The sequence below is a fragment of the Lacerta agilis genome, chromosome 9 (assembly GCF_009819535.1).
Source record: "Lacerta agilis isolate rLacAgi1 chromosome 9, rLacAgi1.pri, whole genome shotgun sequence".
NCBI lineage: Eukaryota > Metazoa > Chordata > Lepidosauria > Squamata > Lacertidae > Lacerta > Lacerta agilis.
This window is the reverse complement of record NC_046320.1, coordinates 12,508,658-12,532,019: the sequence shown is the minus strand read 5'-3', so window position 1 is coordinate 12,532,019 and position 23,362 is coordinate 12,508,658. Positions and strand designations below refer to the sequence as shown.

General features: G+C 45.1%; 1 protein-coding gene across 1 annotated transcript in view; it reads left to right on the top strand.

Annotated features, from left to right (window-relative positions):
* The window catches only part of FAM184B (family with sequence similarity 184 member B), a 63,095-nt gene that overhangs the window by 21,089 nt on the left and 18,644 nt on the right, over window positions 1-23,362 (top strand). Inside the window, exons 3-10 of the mRNA XM_033160930.1 lie at window positions 2,604-2,727; window positions 3,403-3,539; window positions 5,969-5,974; window positions 7,015-7,215; window positions 14,953-15,063; window positions 15,924-16,025; window positions 21,324-21,436; window positions 21,561-21,690. Of these exons, the coding sequence (XP_033016821.1) occupies window positions 2,604-2,727; window positions 3,403-3,539; window positions 5,969-5,974; window positions 7,015-7,215; window positions 14,953-15,063; window positions 15,924-16,025; window positions 21,324-21,436; window positions 21,561-21,690 (924 nt within the window). The remainder of the gene's footprint in view (window positions 1-2,603; window positions 2,728-3,402; window positions 3,540-5,968; window positions 5,975-7,014; window positions 7,216-14,952; window positions 15,064-15,923; window positions 16,026-21,323; window positions 21,437-21,560; window positions 21,691-23,362) is intronic.

Sequence of the window (23,362 nt, the reverse complement as noted above, 5' to 3'; positions counted from 1 at the left end):
AGATGTGTTTTCATTTGCGTGAATATGAAGTTGTTAGAGAAATGTGACTGATTGCAAATGAATAATTATTATTAATTGCTAAGCTGATGTACGGGGTGCCTAAGAGAGTCAGCTAGAAAACCCCTGATTCAAAACTCAAAACTGCTTAAAATTCACTCAATGGCTCTGGCAAGCCATATTATCCCAGCACCTTTCCCTGCAAAATAGGCATAACGATACCAATCTACCTTGTAAAGATGGTAAGGCTTGCTGAGAAAATTTCAGCAAACCACCTTGGAGCACTCTAAAGTGGCCTACAGATGCTAAGTGTTCCACTTATCTTACTTCTTATTATCATGATGATAAAATACAGAGACAGGTGGTGTTGGTTGTTGGTACCGTATTTTTCGCTCCATAAGACACACTTTTTTCCTCCTAAAAAGCAAGGGGAAATATCTGTGCGTCTTATGGAGCGAATGGATGGCCCCTGGAGCTAAATTGCCCAGGGGCCAAAAGAGGATCATGCTTTTTATTTTACAAAGAGAAAAGGGGGTGTTGAAAGGACCCCGCTGAGCAGCTGATCAGCAAGAGATCGGGAGAGAGATCCCTTTCAGCTCCCTTTCAGCCCCGCCTCCTTGCCCAGGCCTCCATTGTTGAATGTGCTGCAGAGGGAGGTTGTCTGTTTCCCCAGCGACATGTGACTGGCTGATTAGATTACCGGTCTGGAAACTGTAGAAAAGGCTCGCTTTCCCTTAGAAGCTGCAGAAATGTGAGTTAACCCCATAAAAACGGGGCTTTTCCTCTTTGCTTTTCCCCCTTTGCAAAAGGAGCTTTGCTTTTCCCCATTTGCAAAAAAAGCTGCAAAACCTTTAGCTGATCCTCAAAAAACAGGATTTTTCCCTTTGCAAAAAAAGCTGCAAAACTTTTAGCTGATCCACAAAAAACCAGGGCTTTTCCCTTTGCAAAAAAGCTGCAAAACTTTTAACTGATCCTCAAAAAAACAGGGCTTTTCCCTTTCCAAAAAAGCTGCAAATGTTTTAGTTGATCCTAAAAAAACCCAGGGCTTTTAGAGGAGGAAAACCAGGGAAATTTTTTTTTATTGTTTCCCCCTCTAAAAACGAGGTGCGCCCTATGGTCCGGTGCGCCCTATGGAGCGAAAAATACGGTAGTTCCCAAGTGATCAGCTGTGAGGTGGGGACCACCAAAAAGCATTGGGAGGGAATCTGTCTGTGCGGGATTTCGCCCTAAACCAAATACCAACTGCAGTCGAGGGTTTTTGCCTGATAAAAGGTAAAGGATGCGGGTGGCTCTGTGGTCTATACCAGTGAGCCTCTTGGGCTTGCCGATCAGAAGGTCGGCGGTTCGAATCCCTGCGATGAAGTGAGCTCCTGTTGCTCTCTCCCTGCTCCTGCCAACCTAGCAGTTCAAAATCACGCCGGTGCAAGTAGATAAATAGGTGGCGGGAAGGTAAACGGCATTTCCGTGCACTGGCGTGATTTCCGCCACGGTGTTGCGTTACGCCAGAAGCAGTTTAGTGATGCTGGCCACATGACCTGGAAAGCTGTTTGTGGCCTGAAAGCAAGATGACCCTGTAGTTGCCTTTGACTGGACTTAACCGTCCAGGAGTCCTTTACCTTTTACCTTTTTGCCTGGACTGCAGCTATGGAGGAAAGTGTTAAGTTCCCACATTATTCCTGCTACAGTCCCAATAATTATAAGCCACTTAAAAAAGAAGACGGAAACCTGGATGTTAAATGTATTAGCCTTCACATCTAGCTTGACTCTGCCTGCCTGTCTCTGCATCTGCAATACTTCCTTGTAATGTGTGAGAGAGAGGTTGGATGCATCACACTTGTAAGAGCTAACTCCTACAGTACTTGCGCAGATCAAGCAAGCGCGCCCACAGGGAAACGCAACATTTAGCTGGTGGAAAGTTTTGCATGATTGTACTCTGCACGATCCCAGTAGGACTGTTACTCTTCAGCAGGTGGAGAGTGGTGGGACTGAAGTAAGGGTGGAGCTTGTGAGCAAATCTCTGCTCTCATCACATAAGCCTTTTACAATTGATTAGGGTAATAAAAGGTAAAGGGACCACTGACCATTAGGTCCAGTTGTGTCCGACTCTGGGGTTGCGGCGCTCATCTCGCGTTACTGGCCGAGGGAGCCGGCGTACAGCTTCCGGGTCATGTGGCCAGCATGACTAAGCCGCTTCTGGTGAACCAGAGCAGCACACGGAAACGCTGTTTACCTTCCTGCCGGAGCGGTACCTATTTATCTACTTGCACTTTGACGTGCTTTCGAACTGCTAGGTGGGCAGGAGCTGGGACTGAGCAACGGGAGCTCACCCCGTCGCGGGGATTCAAACCGCCAACCTTCAGATCGGCAAGCCCTAGGCTCTGTGGTTTAACCCACAGCGCCACCCGCGTCCCTGACGATTAGGGTAATAGTTCCTACCAAATCCACCGCCATATTCCAAGACAAGGAATCTTGTGGGCTGCTGCCCTGAACAGAAACTGCAAATGGTTCATATCTCCACCTAGTCAGACGGTACTTATTAAGAGGGAAAGTAATTCATTGACTGCTCCCGGCAGTCTTAAGTTTGTAATTGTGTGGTGCATTTACAGGACCTGGAAATTCGGCTCAGGGAGGCCCAAAAGTCAAAAAGTCTCACAAAAGAACTGGAGGAGGAGCTGATTATTGCCAAAGAGAGGCTTCTGTTGCGAGAAAATGAAATACTGCATAAAACAGGTAAGGACTTGCTTCCGTGCAGGGAGATGCAGAAGTGGAACATTTATGAATGTAAACCAGGAAATTCCCAGTTCAAATATGACCCCAGTTATGAATTTTGTATGCAGGTTTGTTATGCATTCTACTACCCTCCCTGCCTCTGCCCCAACTGCAACATGAGGGCAACAAGACTGGCCTCACCGTACAGGTTTCATAGCAACAGCCCTAGAATCATAGAATGATAGAGTTGGAAGAGACCACAAGGGCCATCCAGTCCAACCCCATGCCAAGCAGGAAACACCATCAAAGCATTCCTGACAGATGGCTGTCAAGCCTCTGCTTAAAGACCTCCAAAGAAGGAGACTCCACCACACTCCTTGGCAGCAAATTCCACTGTCCAACAGCTCTCACTCTCAGGAAGTTCTTCCTAATGTTTAGGTGGAATCTTCTTCCTTGTAGTTTGAATCCATTGCCCCGTGTCCACTTCTCTGGAGCAGCAGAAAACAACCTTTTTCCCTCCTCTATATGACTTCCTTTTATATATTTGAACATGGCTATCATATCACCCCTTACTATGGCTATCATATCAGCCCTGTAATTAGCTATGTGAATGCAACACTGTTTTATATGCATTCATCCTCTTCATCGCGCGCATGAAAATATCAGCACATCACATGGCATTTTTCACTTTCACAGAAGCAACGGAAACGGTGCAGAATTCCCAAAGCAAGAGCAGGAGCGAAGCGGATGAACTGAAGAATCAGATCTTACCCCTTCAGCAAGCAGCAGCCACCCAACAGAGCCAAGGCAAGCAAGGCGGTGGAGACGTTCAGGTGCATAACATTCACATTTCTCCTACTTTATGCAGATGAAGTTCTACACGGTGATCCAGTTTGATAAACTAAGTTAACTGGAAGCCATTCCGTCCATTTCCATGTAAATTGCTCGTGGTTCATTGGAGCTAGTCTGCCAAAGGGCCCGACAACCCTCTTTCATACCCACTTCATGACAAGAACAGGGCCTTCTCTGCAGTGGCTCCCTATTTGTGGAATGCTCTCTCTAGGGAGGTTTTCTGCCTAAAGAGGCTCGCCTGCTCATTCCATATCTTCAGGCACCAGGCAGAAATGTTTCTCTATAGCTAGGCCAATGGCTGATTAAGCAACCTATGGTAGGTTTATCAGACGTCCCCGGTTTCTGGGGACGGTCCCCAGATTCACCAATCTGTCCCCAGAATATCCCCGGATTCTAATTAATGTCCTCTGATTTACGCCCAGAGAATGGCGGTAGGGTTGCCAGGTCTGCTTCCCAAAAATAGTGGACAAGCGGCGGGGGGTGGGGGGGAGGGTTAAATTAAATTAAATTATATATTTTCTTGCAAACATTTTAACACGTATTAAAATTCCATTTCATCATAAAGCTTTTGAATAAAAGAAAAGGTCCACTATTTTGTTGAAAAAAATATAGTGAACATAATGTGAAAAAAGTGGACTGTCCACTCAAATAGCGGACACCTGGTGACCGTAAGTGGCGGCTGTTACGGCGTCAGCATCGGCAGCTTTGACAACGTTTGTGTGCGCAAGGCGAGCCCCAGGCTGCGAGCAGCACACGCCCAAACTCCACTCGCTCCCTCGTCGCTCACAGCCTCCCGGAGCAGCTGATAAGGAGCTTGGGCTGAACCTCTGCACGTCCCGGCCTCTCCGCTCCTCCGGCCTCGTGATGGGCTGCGGGGCCTGTCAATCACGCCCCGCGCTCTCTTCTCCCCAGATTCGCACAAAGCCGCCCGCGGTGTGGCCAAGCATGGCAGAGCCCGTTGAAGCGCCCCGGTAGCCCAGAAGATGGTGGCGGCGAGAGGCGCTGTCGCCGGTGCAGACGGCTCGGCTGCGTTAGGCGAGCGGGAACATTCCCCCCCTCCCCGTTCCCACCCTCCTCCTGTTTATGTTCTTTATTGCTGTTTCAGTGGGAACCGATGCCGGGGACAGCCTTGGTGCGAGGGCTGAGGGGAGACGCAGAGGGCGCCGGCCTCCCCTCCTAATTTTGCTTTCCCTTCTCTCTCTCCCCCTCCACCCATAACCAAGTAACCTGCCTCTGGTTGCACATATGTTTACAAAATGACGCTCCATACTAGTAATGCAGATGTTACTGTCTTTTAACCCCTTGGCTGCTGCAAAAAAAGTGTTCACTGAAAAAAATCTGGTAACCGTAACCCATGGTCTTTTATTTTATTTTTTTAAATAATTTATTTTATTTTCAAATATATCAAATTACAGCCAATTTAACATCTACACACAAATCATTGCTCTGCCGAGCTACGACTCCCCTCCCTCTCGTCAGCAGGTTTTCTAGTCCATTCTCATCGCACAGTTTTTACCACTTCACTATTGAACTATGTCAAAGGTTTATTCCAATCCTACTAGTGTTTTTAAACTTCCTCGATTCAATCTTAAGTACTCCACAAATTTACTCCAATCTCTTTGAAACCTTGAGTCATCCTGGTTTCTGACCGTGCCGGTCAGTTTTGCACGTTCAGCATATTCCACCATCTTCGTCTGCCACTCATCAATCGTTGGTATAACCCATGGCCTTTTAAATGTGTTTGTAGGATGGGGGTTATTGGTTTGTTTTTGCTTATTGGTTATGTGTTTGTGTTCTCACTTTGTATTTTTATGTTGTGAACCATCCTGTGACCTTCGGATGAAGAGCAGTATACAAATTTAATAAATAAGGTAAAGTAAATACATTTCCCCACCACTTTCCTCATGGTAAAAAGTGGTAGGAGTGGGTTTGTGGCACAGGATCTCCAAACCAACTTGTAATTGCAAGACATGAATTTGCTGGCACTTGACTGAATCCCATCCAAAATTAGCAACCATCTGGAAGTGCCCAAGTTCTTTCTGCGCTTCTGGAATGTTCTGATGCTCTTGAGCTCCATTTTGTTATCGGTGTTGGCTTCCCCTGGTCTAGTGGCTCCCTCTTCTGGCAAGCCACTATGGTTTAAATATGATGGTTTAAGGAGTAAAATATTGATGCTCCAGCTGGAATTACCTTGGGTCCAGCTCCAAGGGCCTTTTGGCAGTTCCCTCACTGTGAGAAGTGAGGTTACAGGGCCTTCTTGGTAGTGGCGCCCGCCCTGTGGAATGCTCTCCCATCAGATGTCAAGGAAATAAACAACTATCTGACTTTTAGAAGACATCTGAAGGCAGCCCTCTTTAGGAAAGTTTTTAATGACTGATGTTTTATCGTGGGTTTAATACTCTGAGAGCAGCCCAGAGTGGCTGGGAAAACCCAGCCAGATGGGCGGGGTATAAATAATAAACTATTATTATTATAAATTATTATCTCCGCATCTCGAGACTCCCGGAGCCTTCCACCTACATGTGGGCTGCTAGCACACCAGGGACAAGGGTTCTGGTCTAGTTTGTGGCAGTCCAGCTTTCTGCAGACATTTCTCCCCGTTGATGTTTGGGGTGTGCAGACGTCCGGCTTGTTGGATCTGCTTTTCTGTTTTGGGGGTGAAACTTAGAGTGAAAGAGCTGGGAATTGGTTGCCAGTACCAGAACTAAGCTGAGCTCACAGTCCTTTCAAACACAGGTCCGTCCTTGGTTGGCTCCCATTATTCCAGCAGCCTCACTTAGGTGGGGGAAAATAGTTTTCTTGCTGCTGCTGTTAAACGATTGGAAATCAGGAACACTTGGCAATCTCCTGCAAATCCCCCTGAGATCTACCTGTATATTCCAATCTCACCCCCAATGTATGCTTTAAAAGAGAAAGAGAGACCTCTTGATTTAGTTGTAAAGATAAAGGGACCCCTGACCATTAGATCCAGTCGTGTCCGACTCTGGGGTTGCAGCACTCATCTCACGTTACTGGCCGAGGGAGCTGGCGTAGAGCTTCCGGGTCATGTGGTCAGCATGACTAAGCTGCTTCTGGCGAACCAGAGCAGCGCACGGAAACGCCGTTTACCTTCCCCCCGGAGCGGTACCTATTTATCTACTTGCACTTTGATGTGCTTTCGAACTGCTAGGTGGGCAGGAGCTGGGACCGAGCAACGGGAGCTCACCCCCGTCGCGGGGATTCGAACCGCCGACCTTCTGATCAGCAAGCCCTAGGCTCAGTGGTTTAACCCACAGCGCCCCCCTTGTCCCTTGGTTGTAGTGTCTCTTAATTAATTGCCTGTCTTCAATAGCATCTCCTATGTTGATAAACGTATACCTGCTTTTATATGTGTGCATTCGCTTTATTACTCGAGTTATCCCTTTTGCCTTTCTCTGTGGCCACTTTAATTGATGTGACTGCGCCTTGCCACTCCAGGTAACGGCAGGTCTGGAAAAAGACGCCGTCAAGCCGCAGCACAGGGAAGAGTCCCGCAAAACCAAACACGAGCCAGGCGTGGAGAAGGTTCGTTTGAAAGCGCAGCTGGTGAAAGGTCTGGAAGACCTTGTAAAGAAGCACAGCCTTGAAATCAAATCAGCCCAGGCCTCCATGGACGCCGAGAGAAAAAAACTGCACAAGGTGGGATTGTTCTATTAATAGCGCGCTGTGATTCATCTGTTCCTTTAAATCTCTTTAGCCACGGTGACATCATTTAAATTGTTCTTACTAGACAGGGAGCTTTAAATCACAACGAGGATTTTATTGCTGTGTTTTTCGTTTTTTTAAAAAAAGGAACTGAGCTGATGTTTTCCTGTGAAATGAAAGCTTTTGCAAGAGAGGAAGAAAGGAAGGTTAGCTTACCCTTGACGGGATCCTTGTATCCCCGGCATTGCTATTGCTCGCCTGCGCTTCTCGTCATGACAGTGCAGTGATTAATGTGATCGCTGCCGCAACAAACAATGCAGATTGCAAATGCGTGCTCGCAACTACAGGTTTTGGGGTCCTTGCTTTTTCAAGCCTGGTATGATCCTCCCGGCTGGCAACTCGTTTTTCAAAACAAGAATCCTATCTTGAAGCAGCACTGACTTGCTCTTGGATGGGGCAGAGGTTTTTTTTAGCTCCTTCCTCTTCAGCATAAGCAGCAAGAGAGGTTTGCCCCAGGGCCGGCCCATGCATGGGGCAAGGTGAGGCGACTACCTCAGGCGGCAGGATCCCCAGGAGCAGAAAATGCCAATGTAATAATAATAATAATAATAATAATAATAATAATAATAATAATAATAATTTATTATTTATACCCCGCCCATCTGGCTGGGTTTCCCCAGCCACTCTGGGCGGCTTCCAACAGAATGTTAAAATACAACAATCTATTAAACATTAAAAGCTTCCCTAAACAGGGCTGCTTTCAGATGTCTCCTAAAAGTCTGGTAGTTGGTTTTCTCTTTGACATCTGGTGGGAGGGTGTTCCACAGGGCGGGTGCCACTACCGAGAAGGCCCTGTGCCTGGTTCCCTGTAAATTGGCTTCTCGCAGCAAGGGAGCCGCCAGAAGGCCCTCGGCACTGGACCTCAGTGTCCGGGCAGAAGGATGGGGGTGGAGACGCTCCTTCAGGTATACTGGACCGATGTAGATATTTATTCCCCTCTTGTTCCTGATGTAGATCTTCACTCACTTCTTCTATGGAGAGGAGGGGGACACCATTTTGTCGTTTGCCTCAGGTGCCAAAAGGTGCCATGGCTTGCCCTAATTCACAGGCCCCCTTCCTGCCTCGACTGTCCCTAAGTGGTTCCAGATAGATAATAAATGGCGGGGGACGGGGACCTGAATTGAAAGATGATCTGGGTTACAGAATATGCTGTTTATTTGGGGGAAATAAGTGAATTTAAGACATGTGGAGGTTATTGGGAGGGTAATTAATATGGGAAATTGACGGGGAATGTAATTGATTGGGAGAAAGATCTGCTGGGAAACTAATTGGGGATGATCTGAGGTGGGATGCAAAGTAATTGAAAAATTTGTCTGGAGAGATTTGAATGGGAAATGAGTTGGCTGGTGACATTTAAGTTTTAAATTTGCATCTATATATGTCTGTGTTTTAGCATACACAAATGTTATGCATATTTCTGCCTGTGGGGCCCATGCCCTGAATCTTTAAATCTGTTGATTGTCATCTGCCGTGGGGACCAAGCCGAAAGAAGGAGTAGAAGCTAATGAATAATTGAATATATTCCCCACCAAATGTGTCCCCTAGTTCTTGGAAAAGGAGATAAGTAACTATCCATCCTTGTTTAGAAGACATCTGAAGGCAACAATTGTATGGGGAGGTTTTTAAATGTTTAATGTTTTATTATGTTTTTATATATGTTGGAAGCTGCCCGAGTGCCTGGGGTTGACAAATCATTATCATTATTAAAAATGAGTGTTGGATGGACTGTTTCAGTGGTCCCCACAGAGATTTGCCTTGTCAGCTCCCTCTTCTTGGTTCACCAACGGGCAAACCCACTTTATATCCAAAAGCTTTTCCCACCTAGTTTTTTTGGAGGGGATTTAGAAATCTTGGTCTTACCTGATGTAGAGCTTTCTGTATTGGAATGGCATTTTTCTTTTCTTTTGTGAGTTCTTTTGTTTAACTGAAAGGGATGGATAAGTTTATGTACAATACATAAGTAATAATGGAAAGTTGTACTGGAGCCCTCTGTAGACCCCTGTAGCCCTGGTCTCTCTCGACGTTTGCCACTGCAGGATTGTTGTCCAGCTGTGCAGAAATTTCTGGCCAACCAGCTGCAAACTGTGATCAGAGAGCCAGTGTGATGTAGTGGTTAAGAGTGGTAGACTCGTAATCTGGTGAACCGGGTTCGCGTCTCCGCTCCTCCACATGCAGCTGCTGGGTGACCTTGGGCTAGTCACACTTCTCTGAAGTCTCTCAGCCCCACTCACCTCACAGAGTGTTTGTTGTGGGGGAGGAAGGGAAAGGAGAATGTTAGCCGCTTTGAGACTCCTTCTGGTAGTGATAAAGCGGGATATCAAATCCAAACTCTTCTTCTTCTTCTCCTTCTTCTCCATAAAGCAGGATATCAAATCCAAACTCCTCCTCCTCCTCCTCCTCCTCTTCTTCTTCTTCTTCTTCATAAAGCAGGATATCAAATCCAAACTCCTCCTCTTCTTCTTCTTCTTCTTCTTCATAAAGCAGGATATCAAATCCAAACTCCTCCTCTTCTTCTTCTTCTTCTTCTTCTTCTTCTTCTTCTTCTTCTTCTTCTTCATAAAGCAGGATATCAAATCCAAACTCCTCCTCCTCTTCTTCTTCTTCTTCTTCTTCATCATCATCATCAAAGTGAGCTGATGTCTGCATCCATAGTTCATTCCCCGCCAGCCAGGTCTACTTTCTTTCCACTTATTCCAAACTGGTTGCCCTGGTAACTCCAACGTTCATGCAGAAATGCTGTAGGTATGAGTTTGCAGTGTGCTTTGACTGAAACCATTGGCTTGCTCCAGCACCCATTGGCTACAGAAATTAATCACACAGAGTGAAGTGTCAATCTGGGCAATATTCTGCTTTCATGTGCATTGGAACAGGAACCAGCCATTAATCAAACTCTGCACTACCACAAGTCCAGCTGTGGATTTGTCTCCAGTGTCCATAACGTGTTTCTGTGCCTTACACACCATAGGGTTGTTGTTGTGTTGTTGTTGTTTTTTACAAACTTTGTTTGTCCCTTGGCTGGGTCTTTCTGGCTTCCGTTTGGTGTTTGTGGTTTGCTGACTAGAATCATAGAATTGTAGAGTTGGGAGGGACCCCTGAGCATCATCTAGTCCAACCCCCTGCAATGCAGGAATGTGTCCCTTACAGGGATCAAACCTGCAACCTTAGTATTATCCGCACCACACTCCACAAATGAGCTACCTTGTCAAATGATGGGACTATTAGGCAAATGACCTTGGAAATTCAGGTAGGCCAAAGTCTTTCAGGCGATGCAGCAAATGGCCTCTGGGCTCGTTTTCTCTCTGCTCCTGCCTGCTCTCTCCGCATCTAGAGATAGTATAGCTGAATCTTCACCTTTCCTGTTTAAATGTATCAAATCCACTACCAGTCTGATGCTATCTGCAGCTTGTCTCGTCTTTATAAACCCTGTTTTGGTCATTTTTAATAATAGTTGATCTTGCTCTTTGCAGTCTTATTGGCCAATATCGTTGTTGAGATTTTTGTATCGGTGTTTATCAAAGAAATTGGGCGATCGTTGGCACATTGCGTTAGGTCCTTGCCAGGCTTCGGAATAACAGTATTACAAGCCTGGTAAAATAGTGTTGAGCTGATTCCTTCTCTAAAGACCTCATCATATAACTGATATATTGATCTCCTGTCACTTAGATTTATTAACATATGTGCCATATTTGAGATTTTATTACCATTTGCCATATCTGAGATTGTTCCCCTAATCTCGGCTTCTGATGTTGGAGACACCGATAGATGATTTTGTGTGTTTTCTAGCCCTGGTAGTTTTATTTATAAGAATCTTTGTGTTGGAGAGCCAGTGTGGTGTAGTGGTTAAGAGCGGTAGACTCGTAATCTGGTGAACTGGGTTCGCGTCTCCGCTCCTCCACATGCTGCTGCTGGGTGACCTTGGGCTAGTCTCACTTCTTTGAAGTCTCTCAGCCCCACTCACCTCACAGAGTGTTTGTTGTGGGGGAGGAAGGGAAAGGAGAATGTTAGCCGCTTTGAGACTCCTTCGGGTAGTGAAAAGCGGGATATCAAATCCAAACTCTTCTTCTTCTTCTTCTTCTTCTTTTATCCAGGAATGTCAAGAGCAGTTTTTTTTTCTAGCTGAATAGGAACCCATTGCCTTTTGGGCTTTGCTTTTTTTTTTTTAGGGGAAGAAACCCGTTTCTCACTTTGAAATGTTGCTTACTGCAGCTATCCTTAGATTAAATCTAAATTTTCCCATCACTTATTCCCTTTGCGGGGTGTTATGGCTATCCTTTTTTTATTGCTTCTGCTCAGTACGTCTTAGAGCCTTTGCTTGGTTGCTCTGAATCATCTTAAGCTGCTGTGCTTTGAAATTTATCGGTCTCCACTAGGGACGAAGCCCTTGTCATCGGCACTCCCCACTTCCCTCCCCAATTCATAGTCTTTCAAGATCAGGCTGAAATATTGTATTCCATCAGCAAGTTGGTTCAAGTAGGAAGAGTAAGTTCACTAGTATGCTAAATAGGGATATCCTAAGGCAATTCATGCAAGATGAAGATTCAGCCCTTTCCACTGTAAATGAGCACTCAGCTTTTGCAGCTTCCCAGTGGACTCTGTGAGCTAGGCATTCAGCTCAGGGCTCAGAAGTTTAAATACCGTATTTCTCGCTCCATAGGGCGCACCAGACCATAGGGCGCACCTCGTTTTTAGAGGAGGAAACAAGAAAAAAAAATCTGGTTTTCCTCCTCTAAAAGCCCTGCTTTTATGAGGATCAGCTAAAAGTTTTGCAGCTTTTTTTTGCAAAGGGAAAAGCCCTGTTTTTTTGAGGATCAGCTATAAGTTTTGCAGCTTTTTTGCAAAGGGAAAAGCCCTGTCATTTTTAGGGTCAGCTAAAAGTTTTGCAACTTTTTTGCAAAGGGAAAAGCCCTGTTTTTTTTAGGGTCAGCTAAAAGTTTTGCAGCTTTTTGCAAAGGGAAAAGCCCTGTTTTTTGAGGATCAGCTAAAAGTTTTGCAGCTTTTTTTGCAAAGGGGGAAAAGCAAAGAGCAAAAGCCCCGTTTTTATGGGGTTCAACTCACATTTCTGCAGCTTCTAAAGGAAAGGGAGCCTTTTCTACAGTTTCCAGACAGATAATCTAATCAGCCAGTCACATATCACTGGGGAAACAAACAACCTCCCTCTGCAGCACATTCAACAATGGAGGGTGGGGCTGAAAGGGAGCTGGGGACACTTATCTCTCTCCCGATCTCTTGCTGATCAGCTGCTGAGCGGGGTCCTTTCAACACCCCCTTTTCTCTTTGTAAAATAAAAAGCATGATCCTCTTTTGGCCCCTGGGCAATTCGGCTCCAGGGATCATGCATTTGCTCCATAAGACGCACAGATATTTCCCCTTACTTTCTAGGAGGAAAAAAAGTGCGTCTTATGGAGCGAAAAATACGGTAACTGATTTGTGTAGTAGCGCGATACTTCTTGGCTTTGAGTATTATACACATGCTAGCAGTATGCCCAGAAAATCTGAGTGGCGGGACGAGCATTGCATGGGAAGGAAGGAGTCAGGTGTGCCTGAGATTATCTTTTCTATGTGGAGTAACCTGTTTTGCTTGGGACCAATGAAGCACTTTGCGAAACCTGGCACATATCCGGAAAGCAGGTCTTCTTCATCCCCATCTGGGTGGTGGCTTTGATTCGCCTTTTCCATTTACACAGCTTGGAGTTTCCAACTTGAGACCCTTTGAGAAACATTCCATCTAGTTCGACACCGACAACGGCTTTTGAACATTCCCCGTTCTCCATTCATGATGCGCCACCCTCACCATTGTGGCGGCACGGGGTCATTACCCTGTATTTGGACTCACGCCACTTGTTATATTATTCATCCATCCAATTTGTTCAGATACCGCTGTATTTTTACCCTTTGCTTTCAGTATTTGCACTTGGCACTTTAGCATGTTTGGGAATCTAATGGTTACCAGCTCATTTCTATTCTAGTAAATTTGGTTTTATAGTTATAGCCAGTTTGTGGTGGTGTTGTTTTGTTTAGGTGTGCCTGCCTGCCTGCCTCTGTAGCATTTTCACACACCTCGGGAGAACTTCCCACCAACTCTTCCTGCCTCTCTGAATGGTATTTGAAATCCTGAGCCAAAAACATCTGCCCAGTCTTACCTCAGGGTAAGGTTCCTACTGATTCAGCTGTATATTTCTCCTCCCCCACCCCCACAGCCACTATATAGCAGAGAGAGGTTGCTGACTCAACCCTTGAATGACTGGATTATTATTATTATTATTATTATTATTATTATTATTATTATTTCCCCAGCCAGTCTGGGCTGCTCCCAACAGAATATTAAAAACACAATAAACCATCAAACATTAAAAACTTCCCTAAACAGGGCTGCCTTCAGATGTCTTCTAAAAGTCAGATAGTTGTTTATTTCCTTGACATCTGGTGGGAGGGCGTTCCACAGGGCAGGCGCCACTACTGAGAAGGCCCTGTAACTTCCCTTCTCTCAGGGAGGGAACCTCCATAAGGCCCTCAGAGCTGGACCTCAGTGTCGGGCTGAATGATGCGGGTGGAGACGCTCCTTCAGGTATGCTGGGCAAGTGAGAAGTGCAGTTTTTTGTGTCACAGATAGAAGAATTAAGCATTTGACTTCCAAACCAGAAGGTGGCCTGGTTTTTAGCCAGACTTGAACCTTGAGTTCTCTTTTCCTACAGATCAAATGTTGTAACATGGGCACTTCTACGAAACATACCAGTCTGACCTGTTAAAAGCACAGGCTTTTATTTGAAGTTGCAACTTGGCAAGCCTAATTATACTCACCTATGTATGAATGGTTTAACTCGGGGCGGGGGCAGGGGGCGCTCAGTGATTCAGAGAAAAAGGTTCTGCTGCATTCCTCTTCTTCTTTTTTGATGGCTTGTCTAGACAAATCTAAATCTTATGCATGTTTACTCAGATGTAAATCCCAGCAAGTTCAGTGGGGTTTGCTCCCTAATAAGAAGGATTGCAATCTTGCTAAATGCAACACTATGAAATGCTGTAGAACAGGCTTCATCAAACTTGGCCCTCCATATTTTTTTTGGCCTACAACTCCCATGATCCCTAGCTAGCAGGACCAGCGGTCAGGGATGATGGGAATTGTAGTCTCAAAACAGCTGGAGGGCCGAGGTTGAGGAAGCCTGCTGCAGAATGTGAAAGTGGGAGTGTGCTAATATCCTTAGGTTGAGAAATTTGTTCCCAAAGAATGCAGCTGCTCCTAAACTGCACCTGCTCCCAACCTGTCAGTTTTTTACTGCAGCAGCAGCTGATTTTATTTAATTTATTCAGGGTTATTTCCTAACATTGGGAAGTTATAGTATAGCATCATTCCCAGGTGCATTCTTGGAGTGGTAGGTGGCATCCACATAAAAAAAAATCTTAAAATGTAGTCCGTCCGTCCGTCCCCCCACCAAAGTCCCTTAATGCACACACACTTTTGAGGAGACTGAGTGTTTTTGCAAAGATGGGGATATTTCAGATACTTTTAATGTTCTCCCACATGCCAGATTTGAGAAATGAGAAGAGTGTTATTTGTTCCTCTGGGTTCGGTTTTGAATGTGTGTTTTACATGTTACATATTTTTCCCTGTGCCTCTGCGCATTGTTTTGCTGTATAGTGTTCAAATGTGACAGTTGCTTGATTTTTCAATTTTAGGAGGCTCAGATACAGATAGAGGAATTAAAAAAGAAATATGAGAATGATATAAGACAGCTACAAAAGGAAAAAGAAGCAATAAATGGAAAGCTAGAAGACTGTTCTCTGGAGGTGCGTAAAGCATAAATCCATCTGTGGCCATGCAAGCCGTTTTAGTTTTTCTTCCTACCTGAAAAACTCTGGGTGGGATTCATAAGCTTCAACTTACTCTTCAAGAAGGACTTCACAAGACTATAGCCTGAAAATATAGACTATGCTGAGCATCATTTAAATAGGGTCCTCATTTATAGAATGAGTTGGTTCCTGTAATAGTACTAGCAACCCTGTGCAGTATATGATCCAGAGAAAAATGGTTTGCTCTTTCCGAGGCATCATCTGCCCAGTATATTTTAAAACTTCATGCCTGGGAGGTTTTATTTCTTGCTATTAAAATGATCAGAGGTACAATACTGTGACAGTTTATCTCCCATGAAGGTTGGAGAACAATCCTGGAAAATGAACTGCATTTGTCACCAATTCTCAGCCAATCATACGTGAATTCCATGCAAAAGTCAAATTTTGTATTGTTTTATATTGTTTTCAGCCAGGCTTTGACACAAACAGGGAGAAGATGGGTAGGGGAGGAGAGATAAGGGGAGATTCTCCCATGGTTTATTGACTGGGCAACAAGGGGACAGGAGGGTATGCTTTTACCAGCCCAAATTTTGGCTTCACGCCTCATGTGTATGTTCATTATTTCAGGCTGCAGTCCTATTTAGCTGGCAGCAAGCCCCATTAAAATCAGTAGGCCTTACTTCTGAGTAGATATGGTTAGAATTCCACTATAAAAAACATCCTCTTGCAGGCTGCCCTGCTCATAATGAAAGGTGAACTGGGCCTCATCTGGAACAATTAGGATTATATCTGATAAGCAGATGTTGCATCGGTGTATGTCCCCCATGTTATGTGCCTTTTTTATCTTGCTAATTTAGGTTTTAAGGCTAGAGAATTTCATCAGGCAAAACCGAGACATCCCCAAATACGCCGAATTTCTTAAATCTCATGCCAGAAAAACCCATGAGCGGCAACAGGAGGTAAGGGGTGGACATTTTTTCGTCATTAAAGGGCCAAGCCATCTTTTTCTGACTTCATATTGTAACCTAAATTGCTTCCATGCTAGAGCCTGTTAGCATTTCCACAGTATTGCTTTCTGTCATTAATAAGAATCAAAATGGAGGTTCCACACAGCACGGATTTGGCAATACACTATCCTGCAGCGCTCTTACTATGGCAAAGATTTTCGCATAATCGTCATTCACACATTCATTCTATAAGGTCTATGGTAACTTCAATTACAAGTTTATTGTTTGCAAGTTCAACCTGTTTTTTCCCGCATTCCTGTTGATTTCAACAAGGGGATTATTGACACCCGAGTACCCTCTTGAGGTAATTAAATGTCAGCTTCTGTTTCCTTTTGCAAAGGGAGGAAGAAGCTGTAATTAATGGCTTCTCTTGCTGTGTGTGTGAAATAACACTGCTTTGCTATCCAGAAAGCAAAGGAAGATAGGTAGATTCAGTCTGGTTGGATCGTACCATTTCATATTTTAGCACCATTTCATTGCCAGTTTGGAACTTGGAGACTTGCTTTATCAATAACAAACTGCTAAATAAGGCTCTCCACCTACGGCTTCAGGTTTTAGTTTTAAAGTGATTTAGTTCAAAGTGGTAGAGCTGATCTTCAGGTTGTATCCTGGCAACCTTAGGTTCTTCCACATGGCATTTATTGGTACTTCTCGTGCATGAAAGTTTTGTGCAGCATCTATTCTAGCTGATGACATCTTCATCAAAATGCCATCTCATATTCTCTCCCCCTTCCCTTTTACTCCAAATGTGCCATTTCTGTCATTGATTTTACCTTCTGGATTTCTGCAGAAACAGTAGCCATTGAAGGAACGAGGAAATAATATGGAATGGCATTTTGATGAGGCCTGTGTCAGGCGGGTGGCGCTGTGGGTTAAGCCACAGATTTAACCAATCAGATTCACGACTCTGGGGTTGTGGCGCTCATCTCGCTTTATTGGCCAAGGGAGCTGGCGTACAGCTTCCGCGTCATGTGGCCAGCATGACAAAGCCGATTCTGGTGAACCAGAGCAGCGCACGGAAACCCCATTTACCTTCCCGCTGGAGCGGTCCCTATTTATCTACTTGCACTTTGACGTGCTTTCGAACTGCTAGGTGGGCAGGAGCTGGGACCGAGCAACGGGAGCTCACCCCGTCGTGGGGATTCGAACTGCCGACCTTCTGATCAGCCAGCCCTAGGCTCAGTGGTTTAGACCACAGCGCCACCCACTTTCCCCCTGGCCCTCTATTACCTCTGGTCAAACAGGCTTTGCAAGTTTTTGAAACCATATAAAAACCTGCGAAGAAATTTAAAGGTAAAGGTAAAGGGACCCCTGACCATCAGGTCCAGTCGTGTCCGACTCTGGGGTTGCGGTGCTCATTTCGCTCTATAGGCCGAGGGAGCCGACGTTTGTCCACAGACAGCTTCTGGGTCATGTGGCCACCGTGACTAAGCCGCTTCTGGCGAACCAGAGCAGCGCACAGAAACGCCATTTACCTTCCCGCTGGAGTGGTCCCTATTTATCTACTTGCACTTTGATGTGCTTTCAAACTGCTAGGTGGGCAGGAGCTGGGACTGAATAATGGGAGCTCACCCCATGGCAGGGATTTGAACCGCCGACCTTCTGATCAGCAAGCCCTAGACTCTGTGGTTCAATCCACAGCGCCACCTGGGTCCCAGTTTACCAGAGACAAAAGTGAAATGAGTAAACACACCACAAGCAGCTATTTCTCTAGCACTGCCTGCCTCCAGGCTTAGCTGGACTTGCTCAATTAATTTGTACCCAGCTAATTTGATCTTTCTGTTGGCATTCAGAGTATTTTCAATCATTGATTCCTCCCCTGGTACCTTCTTAACCTACAAAAGCACAACTGGAGTTCAGATGCTCAGTTTTCTCCATAAGTGTTTTATTGGCAGGATCTGAGATGAAAGCCTTTTTCCCTTTAAACGAGGGAAATGTGAACTGTTAGTCCTTAACATTTTGCTTTAAAGTTATTCTGTGCAACTTCCGCTCACTTCATTATCAGAGCTCAGGAGGAGGAGAAGCACTCAGGGGGTGCATTAACATTTATGTGCTTCACACCTACACACACAGAGGAGGGTAACAACTATCAGCAGCTTTCTAGGCTAATTTTGAAAGGAAATAAGCACCACTGCCTCTCTGGATTTGTTTGTTTTTCTCTTGCGTGATCAGAATTGGGACTGCCGGTGAAAAGGAAATACCATCTTTCCTTTTCTTGATTTGTTTCATTGCTTTATTTATACGTACAGATTATTTCTATTTCACCTTTTGCACAGTGGGTCCAAACAGGGGAAGAAGAAGAAATGCCGGTCAGGGATATGTAGAGTTAGGCAGTTCCTTAGTTGATTGGGGCTTTAAATCTTAAGATTTAGTGTCAGGAATATAACGTAGTCCTGGACACAGCAGAGTTAACCGCAGGTTTTCTGGAAGCTTCTGGCTGTTGAGCATTAACTGGACAGCACAATGCAGGAACTCAGCAAACTCTCTTGGATAACTACGGTATATACAGTATTTATTGAAGCAACTCGTATCCATAAGTTACTATGTACAGACTTTACAAATAAAAGAAACAAAACATAAAACCTCTCCTCTCTGTCTCTCTCTCTCAACCTTCAGTAACCAAACTACAAACACCACACCACTAACAACCACAACCAGCTCTCACACAGAGCTCATTCTTTAGGAACTCATTGACCAATCACAGGTCGTTGCTAAGGGTCTGGAGAGAGAGCAGATCTTGGCTTTCTGCCAACTGGTAATTGCTACAGATGAAAAGCTGACTTTCTGCACGTAGGCACTTTGAAATCTCTAACATTAAATGCCGAACCCAGAAACTTGGAACTGTCCATGGTAGCATATTGGCATCCAATGCAGCTCCCACAGCTGAGGTGTGTTCTCTGGTGTCAGTGTGGTGCCCTGGTCAAGATCCTGGTTGCTGCATTTGGCACCAGCTGCAGCTGCCAGATTAAGCCCCAAGAGAAGCCCTACATTGCAGAAATCCAGTTTTGAGATTACCAATTTCAGGACCACAGTAGCCAAGCTGTCACAGCCCAAGAATGGCCGTCACTGTCTTAGCAACTGAAAGTTGGTCAGAGGCACTTCAGGCCACGGAGACCACCTGAGCCTCAGTCAACAGTGACAGATCCAGGAGTACCCTCAGACTACTAGAGATGTCCAAATGAGCATGTTTTATTGGTGTATTAAATTACATTTTATGGATATTTATGCACTTGTTTTATTGCTGTAAGCCTCCTTGTTGCATTTTATGAAACGGCAAGGTTATAGGTTTTCAAATAAATAAATAAATCACAGTGGCTTGGATAATATCCTTGCTTAGTCTGGGAAATTTAGCCGAGACCAATAGTAATATGCTTGCTATGGATGTCTGGCAACATTCTCGCTGCTGTTGCGATTATAATATTTATGAACAAGTGAATAAAAGTTTTATGGTAATAGCATACCAATATAGACAGTCAGTGGCTCTCGGCTTGTTGCCCAGGGATGTATAAAGACAAGGGAAAGTTCCTTGCGGCCCTTTTTTTATTTCAAGCTTTACAGGGAGAGGCTATAGAACCCAATGAATCTCCACCCCTGAGTTCTGGGAGATGGTGGGTCTGGGATGCTGTCTAGTGACAATGTCAGCCAGCTGCAGTTCCGGCTCTGCCTGCTCCTACCCCCCATTATTTCCCAACTTTTCCCCTTATCTGCCTCTGAGCTGTGACCTCCCGCAAACCACTGTTGTAAATCTATACTGCCTTCCTGTTTCTCTCCCCCCCCCCAACCGAAGGGTCAGGATGGGGAGGCAGTCTCCACCACTCCTCCTCCTCTGCCCAGCTCCTGACATCAACATACTTAGGGGCATCAAAACTGAGTGTGGTCCTATGACGTCTGTACTGGATAAAGATGGATCTGTGGTCTGGAAAGGGTATATCAATAGATGGCTGCCTGAAATTTGCTCAGTTGGGTTGGCTAGCTTCCCTGAGCTTACAGGTTAGCTTGATGGAACATTCCTCGAAGCCTTAAGAAGCAGGTCTCTGGGGCTTCCCATTCTGATTCCTGTGATAAGTGATTCGGTATCCTAGGCATCGATACCATAGTAAAAGCAGGGCTTTTCAAAGCTGGAACTTACTGGAACTCAGTTCTGGCACCATTGACATTATAAGAGAACCAGGGAAGCATTCGTGGTGAGTTCCAGCACCTCTTTTTCTAGAAAAGTAGCACTGAGTGAAGGTATTAATGAGTCTCTCCAGCCCAACAAAAATGAAAAATTGTTTTCAACAACACGGTTGAAATTGGATGGATAATGTTGGCTTAGCGCACGCATATCAGATGACTTACGTGCTTAGTTTGCATTCATGATTCCCCTACGCCTTTCCAGTGTACTTTTAAGCTAAATATTTGGCTGTGTGCCTGACTAAATCAAGGAAACCACATTTGACTCTGTCAACCCGTGTGTGTGTGTCTTGACAAGTGAGATGGTGGCGGCCATTTTTATTCTGGTCTGTGGGGTGGCAGGGAAAGGGGGATGCAGATTAAAGAAAGATCGGGATAACTGAGCTACGGAGACTCATACGGCAGAACCCTGAGGTAGATAGATAGATGTTTATTCGGCATTTGCGCCCATCATACAATACAATCCTACAATACAAAACAAGCAGTCAATCAAAAGTCAGATAAAATCAAATAAAACAACGACCCAATACAGGCCGCGGATATAATAACAAAACTCACAGGGACCAATATTATCACTTTGATAAAACATATCTAAAACGAATTAAGGTGCTTCAGGGGGCGTCAGTAGTGGAAGCACGGCTGGAGCTCCACATCTGTTTGTAGTATTTTCTTCACTGTTTATTACTGAGGTATTTATGCACTGATTTCTTCCCCATCACCCCTAAAACTGACCCAAGGGATGTGGCAAAAAAGCTTCCGCACATCACAAAGTTGAGGCAAGTGGGTGGAAAGGGATTGACCTGCCTAATCAACAGTCAACAACAGCAGTAGGCTGGGGGAATGTGGCATTTCCATTTCTAACTGGCCTCACTGCCTTTGAAACGTCAACCTAGTACTTTGAGAATATTCCTCCTCCCCACATACATTCTGAGAGGGAAAATGGTAATGGGGGGTGGGTTGGGTAGTGATTGGGGGGGGGGACAATTTATTATACTGCATTTGAAAAACATGGGAGAGAAGGCTTAGTGTGAATGATAACATCATAACTGAAGCTTTATCTTGGCATTTATCGTTTAGTCCCAGGACGCATTTGTAAAACAGAAAGACATCGCCAAACAGCATAAAGAGAGAGCAAAAAGCAGAGAACAGCCATCAGCTCCTTCTGGTGCCAAAAATGAAGAGAAGCCAAGGTATTTAGCGGTTGTGGGTTCAGTCCCAATCCACTCTAAAGACTGTAACCTTCAAGTCTGGTAATTATTGTGTCGGAAGATACTGGTATTCTTTTCTTAATGCAACAAATGCTCTTTCTTCAAGGTTGGACTCTGGAGGTGCACCAAAAAGAGAAGTCAGGCATACCCTTGCCGGTTTCCAGAAAGAGAAAGCCAAAGAAATACAAGCTTTGCAAGAGGAATGGTACTACCAAAAGACAGAATTGCAAGCTCAAGTACAGTGGCGAATTCTGTATTGATATTGCATGACAAATGCATTCCTTTGAACAGCAGGCCAGCTACATGTGTAAAACTCAGCCCAGTGCATATTATAGAAATGACAGTAAACCTCAGCCATGGGATCGGAAGCCCTGTGCCTTCAGCTGCGCTATAATTGTGTCACACATAGAAGTCATAGCTGTCAACTTTTTAAAGGGAAATTCCCTTATTCCGAATAGGATTCCTCGCAAGAAAAGGGGAAAGTTGACAGCTATGATAGAAGTCTGCCTCTACAAGTTAAAGAAAGACCCTTGTCAGATCTGAGATCAGCTGCAAATGGTGACTCATAAGCTTTCAGCTGAACTTACTTACCTCTAGAGCTTTTGCAAGATAAAAATGGAATAAGATCTAGTACATTGCCCTAAGCTCCTTGTCGAATAGGCAGGATCCATGGAGCATAAGAACGTGGCAGGCACATTTCCATTTTGGCTACGAAAGGCTGCTCCAAGCAGAGATCTCTTTTGCTCGTGGAGAGAAACTTTCAGGTTAACTTGGCTTCGTTGCTTATGTGGAGAGGTGAACACAGATGGAAAGGGGGTGTGTGTGTTTTATTGGAGTTCAGGAAGTTTGAAAACACAGATAAGCATAAGAACTGAGAACTTAGATGCTGTAAATAAAGCTTAGCTGGCTTTCATCGGAATACTTCATTGGGAGCATAGGAATGACAATAAAAAACATTATTTCTTAAAACTGCTTTTTGACCCAAACATCAATTGGGGCAACAGGCTATGCAATCCCAGTGACCAACAGTAATTTCTTCCAAGCAGCTAGTTTCCACTGGCCTGAAGTCAGCTGTAGGTTACGTTGAATTAAAGTCATGTAAGCAACAATCCAATTTTATCTGTAAAACAGCATGCTGATGTTAAACACAGGCCCATGTACAACAGGTCTCTTGCCATGGGTTCCTCAGCCTCTGGAGCCAGGCTGTCCATGGCAAACTTTGTGAGTGCTGGCAAATTTGGGAGGGATGGTTCCGTCTCCTCTGGCTAAAAAAAATTAATCATCGTCACTCGTTTGTTTGTGCCAAGCAAAGTTGCTCAAAGAGTAGCAGTGCCTAGGGAAAAAAGCTCTTCAATGACAGGCGAGGTGGCGCATCCCGCTTTGCTGCCTGAGGCAAATTGGGAACATGCTGCTCTTGCCTTGCCACTACCTAAGTCTAAGCAGGTGGCGCTGTGGTCTAAACCACTGAGTCTCTTGGGCTTGCCGATCAGAAGGTTGGCGGTTCGAATCCCCACGACAGGGTAAGCTCCCGTTGCTCGGTCCCAGCTCCTGCCAACCTAGCAGTTCGAAAGCATGTCTAAGTGCAAGTAGATAAATAGGTACCGCTCCGGCGGGAAGGTAAACGGGGTTTCCGTGCGCTGTTCTGGTTTCGCCAGAAGCGGCTTAGTCATGCTGGCCACATGACCCGGAAAAATGGTCTGTGGACAAACGCCGGCTCCCTCGCCAGTAAAGTGAGATGAGCACCGTAACCCCAGAGTCGTCCGCGACTGGACTTAACTGTCAGGGGTCCTTTACCTTTTAAGTCTCATTTACCTGGTGGCACGAAATGATGACAGCGATGATTTCCAGTGAGATCTCGCAAGGTTTGGCAAGATCTTGCCGAAAGCTAGGGCCGCTGCCACGGCCACT